This window comes from Periplaneta americana, chromosome 4, assembly GCF_040183065.1.
Source record: "Periplaneta americana isolate PAMFEO1 chromosome 4, P.americana_PAMFEO1_priV1, whole genome shotgun sequence".
Taxonomy (NCBI): Eukaryota; Metazoa; Arthropoda; class Insecta; order Blattodea; family Blattidae; genus Periplaneta; species Periplaneta americana.
This window is the reverse complement of record NC_091120.1, coordinates 173,024,385-173,041,611: the sequence shown is the minus strand read 5'-3', so window position 1 is coordinate 173,041,611 and position 17,227 is coordinate 173,024,385. Positions and strand designations below refer to the sequence as shown.

Below are 17,227 nucleotides of genomic sequence, written 5' to 3'. Positions count from 1 at the left end.
TGAAAATTCTAGACCAAGTGCTCTGTTTCGGACCACAAAATGAAACAAATCATCAGATGTTTTTAAGGTCCCTTTCGTTTTTATTTCCTCCAGGTTGGTAATTCAAAATTTGTAGAGGGATTCTGCTGTCATCCACTCTTAGTATATTCTGTACTGATTAAATTTCCAACTTCTTTACTGTGTTAATATTTAGGATTTATCTTAGCTGACTTAGCTGATTTACCAAATTGTTCAAGTTTCTGGTTTTTTGGCTGGATGTGTAGTATTTTCATGTCATTGTCCATGTTACTGTAGCTGTGATTGGAGTTAATCAAATACATAGCATAAGAAATTGTCCAACACAATAGACATCATAAGAAAGACTAAATGCAAACAAGAAAACATCACACAAATACATGAAAGAAACAAATACATTACACTAACATACGAAAACAAAAACACATACTTACAAGATTGCGTCATCATTCAAGAAACTAAAAGACAACATTGCATAGAGAACACAGAACACACTACAAAAACATCTTACAAGACACACGAATAAATACAACTTAACATGAGTTTACAAACTATCATGCAACAGTTGCAATGACTTCTACATTGGAGAGACTGGAAGATCATTTCAAACATGTTACAAGGAACATATTACAGCCATAACCAAACTACACAATTCAACCTACGCAGAACACATCACAAACTCCAATTACAGCTACAGCAATATACTGACATGAAAATACTACATCCAGCCAAAAAAACCAGAAACTTGACACACTATTTATAAACATACAAAAACACATCCACATCACATACTGAACACTCAACTCAATTTAAAAAAACACGCCGTTTTCGACACAATAATGAATATCACACCACAACATGAAACCAGTCTACTATATATAGTCACGAAGCTTGAGTTTTGAGGGTGCTAGAAACAATAGACTGTGACGGTACTATTTTGCATTGCCTGTAATGAGGTGATATTAGCGATCCTAGTGGTGAGCAACTATCTGATGTTTGCATATTTACTACGTATTGAGCTTCGCGACTGTATATACTAGACTGTGATGAAACAAAAAGATAGCGCGGTATCTCCATTAGGCTTTGGACAATGAAGAACAAGACTTCGAAACTAGTCAGCTATGGTAAATCCTAAATATTAGCACGATAAAGAAGTTGGAAATTTAATCAGTGATATATAAGTCTTAAAAGTGTATATACAAAAATGAAGTATTTTCTGTATCTAATTTTGCTTGTAATTTTTTATTATTTTAAAAATTAAATATAATTTCTATTTCTTGTAAAATTTCTTTTTTTCTTTCTTTTATGCTCTAAGTATATCCAGTTGTTTTCCTAAAAATTTCATCTCTGCAGTATTTCATCTTATTATATGTTGTTTTCGAAGTGCCCATATTTCGCTACTATACAGCAAAATTCAAACTGCTAAGATGTTTTACACTTAGAAGTCTTGTTCTTTTCTAAACTTAAGTTTGAAAATTTGATTCAGTATGTTCAACTAATAGGTCTGAAATTTCAATTCAGTATACCCATTAATGTAATGTATTAATAAAAATCCAATCTTGTCTGTTTCTGTTTTACCACGTTACAAAAATGGAGTAAGCATCATTTCTTACTAGCAGCTTGTATTATGTCGCTTTGAGTTTAAAAATGACATTGTATTCAGATTTAATGTACCAAAATAATATATCTTTTAATGTTTTTAATCACATTCAGACATCAGTACTAGGGTTGTCCAACAGTTAAAATTACATTCGTTTGCTCTAAAACCAATAACAACCATTCATATTCTATTGGGTTCTCTTAAATAAAAATGCTAATCATTATGTACTTAAAATTTATTGGACTAAAGAATATAAAAATAACAACAGTATCAATAGTAACAGATACATTTGAAGGGCTCAGAGCCAAAGGCGACTAACCCACAATTACAAAATGAGTAAATAAGAGTTGATATTAAGAGGATCCTTACAAAAATTATTAGTTTCACAATTTATTTTAAATGGTCTACATTGAATAAACACAAAAAAATATCATGAATCTATAACAACAATGTACAGTTTTGAAAAAAGGCTTAATAATGAACAATACAAAATTGTGGGCTGGTCGCCTTTGGCTCTGAGCCCTTCATTTACATACCTTACTAGTTAATATGCCATCATTACTAAGGAATGTTATAAATATTGTAGCTACATCATAAATTGTCCGTACAATAAAAGATTTTCATAAATTAAACTACAATTTCATAATTTCCTTCGTGGCCTTGTGTTTACTATGTTAGGTAATGGATCAGAACTTGAGTAATTTATGTCCAGTTATTAACGTCGAGTTTTCTTGCGATGGTTGTCTGCAGAAAGATAGAAATAGTAGATGTCTCGTGTTATAGATGTACATATTCGTACTTTATACAATTCATCCTTGTTTTTTATTAAATCGCGCACAGTTGTAACGACAATCTCATATTCTGATGCGACATGAGCCACAATTTCTTCCTCAAACCTCTCAATTATTTTCGATAATTAGCACACGTTTTCTTTTGACACACATGAAAGAAGATATTTTACATAGAAGTATGCAGTACGGCCACTTGAATAGTAAGGATAAGGTCTGAATAGTACACAGGGGAGTTATTTCTTTGAAAGCATGTAGCGACTATTTTACAAGTTGGGAAAAACACCCCCTCCCACAAGTAAGAGTTTCTGTTGCCAGCAGCGAAAACATTCCTATTTACATACTGTGTGCTATGCTTGTAATTAATAAGCCTCTACAGAAAAATACGTAGTAACACAATGTACAGCACTTCATATTTTTTTATGCAGGAGAAAAAAAGAAGGTAGAGAAAGATAAACTGCCAGTCGGTTAATAGAGTGGCAGGTAATAATCGGAATTCTACTATAGATTAAAAAGGTTTGCTAACAAGTTCCTGTTAATACATATTCATATTAGGTATAATGGGAAACATTTTCATTACAGTAATTATCCTAAAATGGAAACAATTCGTTCTCAGGCATAAGAGTAGGCTACTGCAGTTTCTAGTGCAAAATGTCGTTTGCTACTGATATAAAGTCAGAGGCTGTGTAGCAAAACTTGGCTCCTTAGATCACAGGAATTGTTAAGTAGCTTTGTATAACAGCGATCAGTTTGTCTGTTCTTAAATTATTACCGACATTACTGTTAAATGATCACTAAAACCTTCACCAAGGAGGAAAACAAAACGTGAGGCAGATACAAAATACTGCGGATGAAGGATTAGGGAAACAACTAGAAGTGTCTGAGGTGAGGAGCATAGACAAGACTAATGGAGGAAATGCAAGAAAAGACATGATAAGAACGAGCAAAGAAATGAAGCGACTACCAGATATTAGTGACTGTGAGGACAAAATAGATAGGGCTTTGGAGAGGTTATTAAATGGCGAAATGGAGGACAGAATAGTTAGAAGGATGGAATTAGCGAGGAAGAAGAGTGCTAAAAAGTGAATGCAAGAAAATTAGGGTTGGCAAAAGTTGTTGTTGTTTTCTAATGCAAGGTGTTTGACAATAAAGTCATTTGATCTCTTGTACTCCAATATTTTTCAAAGATATTATCATGGTCAGCCACTGAAGCACAGATTTTGAGGTGTTCTGAATCCATTTCTTGGTTTGAGTTACACAATGGGCAGTTAGGGGACTGATATATTCCAATTCTATGCAGATGTTTGGCCAAACAATCATGGCCTGTTGCCAATCTAAATGCAGCTACAAACGATTTGCGTGGTAAATCGGGAATTAACTGTGGATTATGACGCGAAAGTGATAGAATAGGATTAGAGAAGAAAGTGTTAAGTGTAAGAAGATTGTGTAAGAGTGTAGTAAGATATACATACAAACAATGAATAAAAGAAAATTAAAGTGAAAAAATATCTGAACAAATGTGAAGTAGAAGAGAGAGAAATTGGAAATGTAATTAAGTGAATTAGATATTTCAATGTTTTTCAATGTTGTGGATTGGGAGTAATATCAGGGGAATATATCTGTAGTAGTATTATAGGAATAAATATAAGGAAAGAGGTAATAAAATAGGAAATTTAGGAGTGAAGTGAAGAGAAAGAGATAAATACGTAAATAAGTCAATCTTCTTAATGTATCCAGCTGTTTGCTGACAACATAAAATCCACTATAGTCTATTCAGTTGTTGTTTTTCACGAGAAATGAGGAGTATTTTGATCAGTGTTCATTATAATGCCTGTTGCTAGTAGCCAGAGTTGGGGTGTAGTCAATATATACTGCAGGGCTGTGTCTTCTGCAACTGGTATTGATAATTTTAATTTACTTCTTTTGTGGTATATGGATAGACAATATAGAAGAATGTGTTCCAGATCTTCATCATGATTATTGCACCACAGACAAGTAGGATTATCAGAAATGTGAAATCGGTGTAGGTACAATTATGTGACAATGTAAATAAAAATAGAGAGAGGAAAATGTAAACAATTAATTCAGGAAAAGAATAACTGAGTAGGTAGACTTGAGAGTTGAGAAGAAAATGAATGAAAAAATGTGAATTATTAAGGAAAGGAATATGCAGTATTACGAAAGCGACAATTGAGAGGGAGACAGTCTAGGTATAAGAGAGAATAGAAGAGGATAGATAGGGAAAGATATATAGCAATTCAGTGAAAACAGAAGAATAGGAAGTAATCAAGAAATACTTGGCAAATGAATATATTAATATAAAAGAGTGATATGTATTAAAGGGATGGTGGATCGAAAAACAGAAATGTGATGGTCCATCATAACTGTGAATTGTAAAGTTGACTGACAAATAAATATCATATCATATCACTAAAACCTTCAATGTTACTCATAATTTAAATATAATAGGCACTGAATAAGCTTCGAATCTTCCTTCCTATGAGGTAGGAAGGCCTTGTCTGACAAGTCACTTCAAAGACTGAAAACCGGTTTTCTTTTATTTTTCTGTTTTGTATAGTCTATTAAAAGACTGCTGCAAGGCCAGAACAGATGGGACGCTTGGGCGAGGAAATGGATGGTATTCTATCACACAGTATAATGAAGTATAGCTATTATTCAGAACCTTCACTTCCCTCTTAAAGGAAGCAATGCTAAGGCTCTCTATCATCCTTCAAGTCCATCCTCCGCAGCTAATCTGAATTGTCAATCTCAGATTCAAGGGCAATTACAGTAATTCAGTTATTCTGATGCTAGAGAGATAATCACAATTGGTCCACTGAAACCTCCTCAGGGTTAATCTAAATCATCACTATATTTTAATTATATTTTCAACAACAGATAAACATTCTCTTTCTTAAGTCATAAGGTACTGTATTGGTTTCTAATGGCAGCTCACAAAAATGTAAAGTTATTATGAAAATGCGAGATTTACATGAATAAAAAAATAATGTATCACATTTTCATGGTCGATTATATCACTCTTCTACTCATCTCTTATGAAATAGAGGAAAGGAATAAAATACCTAACTAAAATATTAAATGTCGTTGTTCCTGCAATAACTCCTATGTGCAAAATATGAAATTTTTCAGGAGAGGGGGGGAAAAAAAAACACATCTATTCTTCTATGGCAGTAGTGCATAGGAGATTGTGAATTCTTACATTTTCGAAAGAAAGAAATATAATTACAGGAATGCTAAATAAAAAAGTGGTCTTCCAATGGATCCAGGCCCACTGTGGACTGAACAGTAACGAGAAAGCGGACACGTTAGCAAAGAAAGGAACTAAAATCAACTTAAAAACAAATTTCAAGTTCCCATATGAATCAATAAAACGAGTCATAAAAAAGAATAAGTAACAGCAAACAGACAAAATATCAAAATTGAAAGAATCATTCAAAGATCCAAAACTAATTCCTGATCTACCTCGAAAATCTGCCATGGCCATGTTTAGATTGATTACTGGTCATGATTGCCTCAGTAAACACCTCCATCGTATTGGAGTACTGAATTCACTTAAATGCCTGTGCACCAGAGAAGAGGACATGGGGATGGAGCACCTGGCTAATTGTGAAATTCTTAGGACATTTGTGGACCATCCATCAAAATATTGGAAAGCAAGAAGGATGATGACTTCATTGTTAAATCCAGAGCATTAGATACACACACATACAGGAGATTTTATTTTTTGCTGTATCACTATATAAGTTATTTAATAGAGCAAAAATCTGAAAATCGATAAATATGTCACATAGGAGTTATTGCCGGAACAATGACGATATACATCTTCCTATTAGGAACATGAATTAAATACCTCATATTCAAAGCTGCAATACAAATAGCTTTTGTTTAACTACTGGGTGTTCATTTCAAAGTGTGTCATGACGTCACTGTTGTTGAGTCATCGATTTGAAGCGAGTTTCAGCTTTTATGTCAGAGAAGTTGCCTATTAATCAAGGCGTTCAATCTGAACTTGAGAACATGTACGGTATAACTTGAACGTCATAGCAACAGATGGCAGCCTGTATGGTCTGTGTGCTACCATAACCTCTTTCAAACTGTGTTTTGTGCGGGCAAGTCGTACGCAGGGTATTTGTTATCATCGGTTGCATACGGCAACATTTCACAAATCAAATGCTCTGTGTCCATGTTGACCGTCGAAGTTAATGTCAACAAATACGTAAGTAATCGTCTTAACCCTCTCCCTATATCCTGACAGTAAGAAAAAAACTCACCTCAGTACGTGTTTCCAAAGAGTTCACATTCTTGCCACTACCGCCGTTACTGTACGTATCGGTACATACTCTTCAGGATGAATGCTGTACTTGCTAGGCAACTTCTCTGGCACATAGGTAATATGCCTTTGCAGAAGTGTAGGAAGACTGAATTCTCTAGGCTCTTCGGCTAGCACATGACGGCATACAGCGAGCCATGACACACTTTGAACTGAACACCCAGTATAAACACAGAATTCTTAATAATTCAATGTTTAAGAAATCCGATTTGCAACACTAAGATAACCGACGGCTGAGTTTATAATGGTACAAAAACGCAAAAAGGTCCTTAAATATAGTCACACTTATAGTTCATGAGAAATTTCTACCGTATACAAAAATATTTCTGCTATATTATAGTATAAAAATGAAATGGAATGAAATGTCACATGAGAGGAAAAAAAGAAAAATCACAGAAATAGCCGAGATTCTATGATGCATTCTGAACACACCAGGTGAAGGCATTCTCAAAGATGCGCAACCAGGGTGAAATGGTGTATTTATTACGCCAATCTGCTGGCATCCAGGGCCATTGCCACAGCTGTGTGCAGCGCTCAGGGTGAGGCATCATGGCAAGATGGCGACCATCTTCAGAGCATACTCCAGCAACTCCATCTGAGAAAAGACAAAATAAAAGTCTAAATTCAAGAGAATGGCCCATAGATTATGCACTGTAACTTCTACTTTTACTGATTTCATTATCATCATCATCATCATCATAATCATAATAAAAGTAATCAATTGGAATCCCTGGAATAGGCAATAAATTCTGAAATCAGGAAAATCTTGGTGGAAAGGGGGAAGATTGGCTCCAATTTTATGAGAGAAAAAAAATTCTGGAATGTAATGTTCTCAGCAGTAAAGATGATAATCTTTGGGATCCATTCTCATGAATGAGTGGAAGAGTTCAACTCTGGTACACTGTAACATGAATAACAATGTGAAGTATTTAAGGGTGTACAATACTTACAAGGGCTTCCATTAGGATTGAGTGGATATGCCATTGTTGGTCTTCCATCATCGTCCACATATTTTATGGCAAGGCAGCGACTCTTTTCCAAGCTTGTGACCACTTCCTCATTGCGGAATGTGAAACGACCTGCAAATATTAAAACATTTCCTACACCAGTCTGTAATTCTATAAACAATAAAAAATTCTCTATGAAAGATTTATGTCATGGGCTGTCATTACTAGAACTGGAATTTTTATGTAGTATCATAATAGTAAACAGTGGGAGAAACACATGTGACAAAGAAATAATACAGAAAATTATAAAATACACATAGAAAACCATAAAGTACACGTTTGTTCTATGTCTGTTGACAGAACTGTCTTTACGCAAACAAAATCACCTCAGTTCCACCAAACACATAATTTTGTTCCAATGAAACTGTAAAAAATTCTGTCTTAAATATTTTTATCATCCTTCAAAAATTCATTTTACGAACTACTTGATCAGTAAGAATTTTGAATGTCCAAAACTATCCTACATGTTCTGATAAATCTTCTGAAACAAGAGAAGTAGTCCAAATCAATCTTTGTAAACACAGTAGCCCAATATAATTTGGAGAACATGTACTGACAAGTCAATGTAAACAATAAATATTAAACACAGAGCCTTCATTTGACTGTCATATTTGTACATTATGCAACGAGCCTATAATGATAATAATTAAGACGCAAGTATGTTTGTTTATGAAACGAGCGCAAGTGAGTTTCATAATTTTCATACGAGCGTCTTAATTACCATTTATGCTCGACCATATTTCTAACTTGAAATTATTCAGAAGTATTCATTTTATTTGTATCTGACAGAAGATCGGAAGTGACCTTGTTCATAGCTCGTCAATTGTGAGATGTGCGCAGACGCGAAAGTATTGATTTTTTTCCGAGGAACAATAATGTCATTGACCTTGATGTAATGTAACATGAACTAATTTTGATATAACCTGGAAATTGATTTAGAATTGAAAAACGAGATGACAAATTGAATTTATTTGAATATTATTTACAATTAACGCTAATTATTATAGTAACAGAACATAACCTTCTGCGACAGTAGTGGATTTCCAGCCTCCATGACATTTCCCTCGTTGTCTTTCGATTGCATATCCGAGAATAATCGAAAACCTGAACTTTAATGAATAGGTGTACTTTAATGACATGCATTAAAGGACTGCTACCAGGTGTATAATTACTACATTTCGGCATGGTCGAGCATAAAATATAATATGACAGTCAAATGAAGGCTCTCTGTTTAATCATTTATAGTAGCCCAAATCAATCTCTGTACACAAAAGTAGCTCAAATTAATCATTGTAAAGTTATGAGTGCTTTAAACCTGTAACTTATAAGATACCTCATTATGTACAACAACAAACCTTCTCCATGTGCAACCCAGACTCCTAAGACACACCCCTCCATGCCTCGTAGCATAATGGAAGGACTCCTCTCGATGCGAACAGTGCTGAAGCGGCACTCAAATCTCTCGGACAGATTGTGGTCTAGCACAACATCAGGTACTGGCAGGTCATCTGACACCTCAGTCTTGGCTGTGGGTAACACAACATGATTTAGCAACGTGATTTTCTAAAGGTATATACAAAGCATAGGGTTTACACGTGGAATAAGTAGTAAGTCTCCATGTAAAGGTCGTAGAAAATAAATGAGCACTCTTTTAAGGCTTGAAATATTTTTAAAATGGAGAGGTAGTCAATAGGAAATGAGGCGAAAGTCGCAGCAAATTGTAGAGTTTCAAGGCAACACAATACACCCATGTTAAACAAGTAGACGATCACAGCAATTTATTTGAGGGCAATAAATAAATACTGGTAATAATTAATAAATAAAATAAGGAAGACTCTTTCAAGTTGTGTTGCCATCCAGTTTCTTAACTACCCATCATGAGCTCATTTACCAGAAAGTCAGGACAGCTAAATGGATAGAATATGGATTAGAATGCATTAAGGTCTCTGTTCGAATCTCTTTACTTCAACTTTTTTCCATTATTATTATTACTTACTGTTGCCCAAATTTATTTAATATAATGTTACATGACTTACCTGATGTTGTTCTACCTGAGGTAAAATAAGTATCTATGCAGATGATGTTACAATATGGGCTACGAACAACGATCCAAACGAATCATTAAGAGTTATACAACAGCTGTAAATAATATCAGTAATTGGGCATCCACATGGAATCTATCTATCTCACAATTAAAAACTGAATATACTGTCTTCACAAGAAGATATAGCTTAAAAAACTATAAACCTCACATTTATCTGAATAATCAAGAAATTCAGTACAATCCAACTCCTAAGATCCTAGGATTAATTTTTGATGAAAAACTTTTATGGAAAACACATTTAACCAATGTTGCTTTGCAGCGTCTACCATGATTAAATCTCTTGAAGATCATAGCTAATAAGGAATGGGGATCAGATATCACAACAATGCGTCTGTTTTATAATGCTTAGGCTATATTCGATCAAAATTGACCTATGGATGTGAAATATGGGGAGGAGCATCAGCAACTCATCTACAAAAAATATCTGTTCTTCAAAACTCAGCCTTAAGATTATGCCTAGACAGATTACTTACTGTTCAACAGTTTTTTACTTTATCATTGTATGAGTTGTAAGGGGTAGTGAAGTGCATTTCATAACCTCTCCTACTCAAATTCCATCCTCACCTTCCAGTAGTTCAACCTGTTTTTAAAAAACGAAGCTCTGGGGACAGAATTACAGTGGTATAACTGTTCCATCAAATATGGAAGAAATGGTGTGCATAAGCATCCCCTAAGTGTGAAGAGGTGATATGGTCGGTAGAGTTGTCTGACAATCCTTCCGATTAGGTCATATGGACCACTAACGGATGGCAGGTATGGTCCTCCAAACAGTTTGAAGGTTGAGTGTACGTGATATAACCACCTTAACTAGGGTTGCCAGGTTTTCAAACTGAAAATATGGGAGATTTTGGAAATAATTGTCATAATCGTCACAGACTTTACATCATTATGTTTGACAATAAATTAAGAAACTAAGATATATTCACCTTCTGATTGCAATCCTATCCAACCTAGTAAACTAATTAGCTGGCAACCATTGCAAACACCCAGGCTGAAAGTGTCTTTTCTCTCCACAAATGCACGGAACTGATCTCTAAGTGACGGATGGAACAGCAAACTTGCTGCCCAGCCTTTCGCAGATCCAAGCACATCTGAAACAATTACACAAACCTTGTACAAAAATTGGTTTTGAAAATATTCTAAGTAGGCTACTTCAGTTTCGTGTGCTGCTATTGCCGCATTAATGGAAGTTATTGTAACGTATCATAAGAATGTAATATTGTTTGGTATCTATGGATACGAAAAACAAGAGTTTTGATCTATGTTAATCAAGAGGATTTTCTGTATTAAAAATTGTTAATTCAATGAGTTTATTAAATAAAATCATTATTATATTACCTAATATAAAGATAATAATATTGGCGACGAGATGAAAAAGAAAACAATTGAAACGACAACAGTTATTAAGGAACAACAGGTAACATTGCTAAATTCAATATTAATAGAGATAATTGGAAGATATGGACAGAATGTCTCTGAGCAATATTTTGTGGTCAATGATATCGCAGAAGATTAAAAGGTACCAATTCTGGTAACCTAATGTTACCTTAAGACCATGAAATAAAATATATCTGTAAACAGATGACTGCAAACAATCAGTGACGTTACCGCAAATGAAAAGCATGAAGTTTGCAAGCTTCTGGTTCGCGTTTTCGTTCACTTCTAATATCAATGTTTATGAAAATCATTGTGAATAGTTACATTAAATAACCTGACTACAAGCTTTGGCGTTTACTTTTCGTTGTGAATGGCCCTTTGCAGCATTGTAATTTTGGCGAGCATTTAGAAGAAAATTTACATGATCAATTGGTTTGAGGAATTCGCAATGAGAATATTAAGAAACGATTACTTGGTGGAACGAACTTGACTTACAAATGCACTGTTAAACTAGAGGCACTATGAAAAACGCAGCATTAGGAGCTGATCAAACTCCGTCTTCAGTTCCTGTCATCACTATTGGTTCGTGGAGGAAAATCAGAGAAAGTTCAAGGTACGTAGGTGATAAAAGTAAATCTGTAGTTCTATATTTGTTAACGTTGTGGAAAATTAAATCATATAACTGCACAATGCTTTTTCAAAACATGTGTGTGTAATGGTTGTGGTAAAGTGGACAATTTATTGAAAGTTTGTCGAAATGTAGAAACTAATAAATTGAATACTATGCGTAGGTCTAGTGGGAACTTATAGGGGAGTCAAAAACCTTATGTCTCAATATCAACACATCACCAACTATGAACACAGAAATTGTAGTCAATGCTTCCTAGTCTACTAAAACTGCTGACAGATAATCTTATTTAGCTTTATTTACAGAAGCAGAAATAATATACAAACAATTTCATAGCCACAGCTTAACACATCATATAAGCAGACATGCCTTTTTATTGAAAAACGCGTGCATTACGAGTTCCGTTATTAATTCTACACTGTTATATCTCGCCTATTTAAAAAAAAAAATCAAATTCCTTCAGGTATCGTTCTTCAGATTTTCTAGGTATTAATTTACATAAAGTCTCCTCAGAATCTCTCTCTTAATATCAAAACAAAATATATTTTTTGATAAAGCCATTTTGAGTTTTTGCATGTTCAGAATACACAAGTCCTCACAATAGCTACACAACAATCATGACGTTATAACTTGACCTGCTATAAAGTCAATGTAGTGTTAGTAGGCCATGACTCCTAGCCTACAAAAATCTCAATAGTCTTTGATTTATTTAATAGGTTAATTAATTCACATAGAATTTCCATGTAGTTGTGCCAAAAAATATTGTACATAACTAGTACAAAAGTATCTTTCGCGCACTCGTTTCGAAATTCAGGACTCGGCTAACGCCTCATCCATAAACGTCTCACTCATACATCGAAGTATTACTTTCTGTTCTAGTTACGTACATAACTATCTTAGGAGGCCTTGTGAATTAATATAAAAAACATATTCCTAGGGTCTCATACACTCTCAATCCTTTGTATGCTATATATTACATAAAATGAACCATGGTAATGGTCTAAAGCTCATGTTTCACCATCTTAATGCAACAAATAACCCACGCATTGTTTCTTTTGCTGGATTTAAAGCAAAGATGATGTTGGAAAACCCAATGCACTGCCTGCAATGTTGCGACTCGGTAAGAATGCCAGTAATTTAGGTTTGACTCATACTGTACAATGCATTCATCAGCACTTAAACAAAATAGAAGACGAGAAAATTAGAATTACACAAAATGGTTAGGAGGCCATAATAGGGTCACCAAGGCCCATACTGAGTTGGCATTTCTGGTATTCAATAACTGTCAGAATGAAACGGGAATGATAAAGTGTTCTGCCGTAACTTGGTTTCATATAGAAACTCACCTGCATAGCTAAACCCTCCAGGAAAGATAATGCCCTGAAAGTTATCTGCTGTCACTTGTTTGTTAAGAAGGTCCTGCATTGTCACATCCCAGACATCAAAGCCAACGCTAAACAGGGATGCTGCCATCTCTCGATCTCCATTGGAACCTTCTTCTCTAATAACTGCCACACGTGGAGCTGAAATAAAAGTTTTCTCTCTCAAAACTCCAAAAATATTAGACATATCCTATACAACTGATAGAGATTCTGGCTGATATGTACACTGGTGTTCAAAGATGTCTGACCTACAATTTTCTGATCGTGTAAGCAAACTTTCTAACCACGGGATAAGACAGTACGAAGGATTTAACAAATCGACAATCTTTGAAATAGTTCCTCTAGTCCTTAATAGGTAACAATGGGAAAAATTATGCAGATTAAGTATGTTGTTGTTGTTTTCTAATGCCAGGCGTTTGACAAAAAAGTCATTTGACCTCTTGCACTCCAATATTTTTCAAAGATATTATCATGGTCAGCCACTGAAGCACAGATTTTGAGGTGTTCCGAATCCATTTCTTGGTTTGAGTTGCACAATGGGCAGTTAGGGGACTGATATATTCCAATTCTATGCAGGTGTTTGGCCAAACAATCATGGCCTGTTGCCAATCTAAATGCAGCTACAGACGATTTTCGTGGTAAATCGGGAATTAACTGTGGATTATGATGCAGAGAGTTCCATTTTTTGCAGATCAAGTGTAAATTATTCATATAATTGACAGTATCAGCGGTTTCTGCTAAACTTAGTGCTTTTTACAATCATTATAAACCTAGTGCTTTCTACAATCATTAGAATGTAATAAAATTTTATTTATGTAATACTGATGACATTGACTGTCATCTTCGCCATCTATTCATATTAGTAGTAACATAACTAAAGCCGCCACACTTACACAAACAAACTATTGATCACTATCGATTAGTAGTAGGAGTCAGGTATGTTTGAACGCCAGTGTACATCTATTATCAGGCAGTGCATCTCACTTGACGATAAGTCTCAGAGGAATAACAATAATTGTTTGTATACATCTGAAGTCTGATTAGTGTAATATGTTACTAGTCAGTGATGTATGCAATGGAGGGGGAAAGGAGCTGCCCACCTTACTCCATTATCTCCTGGATTAGTTGCCTCATGAGTGATGCCTTATTGGTGTCACTTATTAGGTTCAAACCTGTCTGCAGACAGTTGACTAAACAACTATGCTGTATGAATTTCAGTCGTGTATCTACATTACCGATATAAATGTATTCACACACACACACTCTCTCATCAACTAATTTTTAACCCGCTCACACGCAAACAGAAAATATCACAGAGTACTTACCAGACGACAATTGTTTTGGAGGTGTTGGTGGCTTGTGTGGATCAAAAGTCAGTCTATATGATGGAGGTTTTCGATTTCCTAGAGATTCAAACTCTCTTCGCACACAATCAGGATTGGCTTGCCGCCGTTCCAGTCTATAACTGGTTTCTTCCCATGTTCGAAATAGTGAAAGCAACTCACTGTTCAATATCAGGGTGTCATTAACAGAGATAGTGACTAATGACTGGATTCCTAAAGTTGTCGACTGTCCAATTGTGTAAACTGGAACATTATGAGCCTTGAATGTTGTGTTTATAAAGTCAATGTCTTTAGCATCGACCTCCAGCACCCAACCTAGCTCCTCAGCAAACAGTATGTCCAGAGCTTTGCCCTCTTTGTGAGTAATGTTGATCTTGATACCACTTATTCCAGCGAATGCCATCTCTAACAGACAAGTGATGATACCTCCATCGCTGATGTCATGACCAGCTATTACTTTGCTCGCTGCAATATAAGACAAGAAAGCATTAACATCCACATTAATAAATTCCCTTTGTAAATAATTCTATGATGGGGTTTATTTTATTGTAATTACCTCTGATCAGTTTCTGAGTAGCAATGAAGGCTTGTTTGAGGAGAGTGGGTTCATCAAGGTCGGGTACGTCATCTCCGAGCTGCTTGAAGCACTGAGCAAGAGCTGTGCCTCCTATTCGGTTCTTTCCTCCTGAGAGATCCACTAGTAGAAGAGTCCCGTTCTGTCCTCTAGCAGGACCTTTCAGATCTGGTGTTACTACTTGTTTGATGTTGGGGCAAGGAGCATAAGTAGAGATCACCAAAGCACCTACAAAAATAATTTTATATTACACTTGCCAATACCTAGTTTAATTCTTAAAAGAATTCACTCCACATAGTGAATAAACCACGGAACTCACACTTTGCAGTAGATAATGACAAAGCTTGCAGGAGCAATGCTAATGGTGATAGTGGCGGTGGAGGTGATGATTGTGTACGTTATGGTGGTGGTAGTAGTGGTGGCAGTGATGGTTGTGTAGGTGGTGGTGATGATTGTATAGGTGATGGTGAAGGTTGTGTGGGAGGTGGTGGTGATGGTGGTAGTGATGGTTGTGTAGGTAGTAGTAGTAGTAGTAGTAGTAGTAGTAGTAGTAGTAGTAGTAGTAGAAGTGGCAAAGATGGTTGTGTATGCAGTGGTGATGATGGTTGTGTAGGTGGTGGTAGTAGTGATCGCAGTTATGGTTGTTTAAGTAGTGGTGGTGATGGTTGTGTAGTTGGTGGTAGTAGTGGTGGCAATGATGGTTGTGTAGTTGGTGGTAGTAGTGGTGGCAGTGATGGTTGTGTAAGTAGTGGTGGTGACAGTTGTGTAGTTGGTGGTAGTAGTGGTGGCAATGATGGTTGTGTAGTTGGTGGTAGTAGTGGTGGCAGTGATGGTTGTGTAGTTGGTGGTAGTAGGGTGGCAATGATGGTTGTGTAGTTGGTGGTAGTAGTGGCGGCAGTGATGGTTGTGTAATTGGTGGTAGTAGTGGTGGCAGTGATGGTTGCGTAGTTGGTGGTAGTAGTGGTGGCAGTGATGGTTCTGTAATTGGTGGTAGTAGTGGTGGCAATGATGGTTGTGTAGTTGGTGGTAGTAGTGGTGGCAGTGACGGTTGTGTAATTGGTGGTAGTAGTGGTGGCAGTGATGGTTGTGTAATTGGTGGTAGTAGTGGTGGCAGTGATGGTTGTGTAGTTGGTGGTAGTAGTGGTGGCAGTGATGGTTGTGTCGTTGGTGGTAGTAGTGGTGGCAGTGATGGTTGTGTAGTTGGAGGTAGTAGTGGTGGTAGTGATGGTTGTGTAATTGGTGGTAGTAGTGGTGGCAGTGATGGTTGTGTCGTTGGTGGTAGTAGTGGTGGCAGTGATGGTTGTGTAGTTGGTGGTAGTAGTGGTGGCAGTGATGGTTGTGTAGTTGGTGGTAGTAGTGGTGGCAGTGATGGTTGTGTCGTTGGTGGTAGTAGTGGTGGCAGTGATGGTTGTGTAGTTGGTGGTAGTAGTGGTGGCAGTGATGGTTGTGTAGTTGGTGGTAGTAGTGGTGGCAGTGATGGTTGCGTAGTTGGTGGTAGTAGTGGTGGCAGTGATGGTTGTGTAATTGGTGGTAGTAGTGGTGGCAGTGATGGTTGTGTAGTTGGTGGTAGTAGTGGTGGCAGTGATGGTTGCGTAGTTGGTGGTAGTAGTGGTGGCAGTGATGGTTGTGTAATTGGTGGTAATAGTGGTGGCAGTGATGGTTGTGTAGTTGGTGGTAGTAGTGGTGCCAGTGATGGTTGTGTAGGTGGTGGTGATGATTGTATAGGTGATGGTGAAGGTTGTGTGGGAGGTGGTGGTGATGGTGGTAGTGATGGTTGTGTAGGTAGTAGTAGTAGTAGTAGTAGTAGTAGTAGTAGTAGTAGTAGTAGTAGTAGTAGTAGAAGTGGCAAAGATGGTTGTGTATGTAGTAGTAATGATGGTTGTGTAGTTGGTGGTAGTAGTGATGGCAATGATGGTTGTGTAGTTGGTGGTAGTAGTGATGGCAATGATGGTTGTGTATGTAGTAGTGATGATGGTTTTGTAGTTCGTGGTAGTAGTAGTGGCAATGATGGTTGTGTATGTAGTAGTGATGATGGCTGTGTAGTTGGTGGTAGTAGTG

General features: G+C 36.3%; 1 protein-coding gene across 5 annotated transcripts in view; it reads right to left on the bottom strand.

Annotated features, from left to right (window-relative positions):
* Positions 1 to 1,835: 1,835 nt before the first annotated feature.
* The window catches only part of Pfas (phosphoribosylformylglycinamidine synthase), a 73,678-nt gene continuing 58,286 nt past the window's right edge, over positions 1,836 to 17,227 (bottom strand). For all 5 annotated transcript variants that reach the window (XM_069824363.1, XM_069824361.1, XM_069824364.1 and 2 more), the window contains 7 exons: positions 15,152 to 15,397; positions 14,578 to 15,060; positions 13,217 to 13,393; positions 10,792 to 10,956; positions 9,117 to 9,287; positions 7,705 to 7,833; positions 1,836 to 7,349 (listed from right to left, as the gene is read on the bottom strand). In XM_069824363.1, the coding sequence (XP_069680464.1) occupies positions 7,165 to 7,349; positions 7,705 to 7,833; positions 9,117 to 9,287; positions 10,792 to 10,956; positions 13,217 to 13,393; positions 14,578 to 15,060; positions 15,152 to 15,397 (1,556 nt within the window). In that variant the 3' untranslated portion in view covers positions 1,836 to 7,164. The remainder of the gene's footprint in view (positions 7,350 to 7,704; positions 7,834 to 9,116; positions 9,288 to 10,791; positions 10,957 to 13,216; positions 13,394 to 14,577; positions 15,061 to 15,151; positions 15,398 to 17,227) is intronic.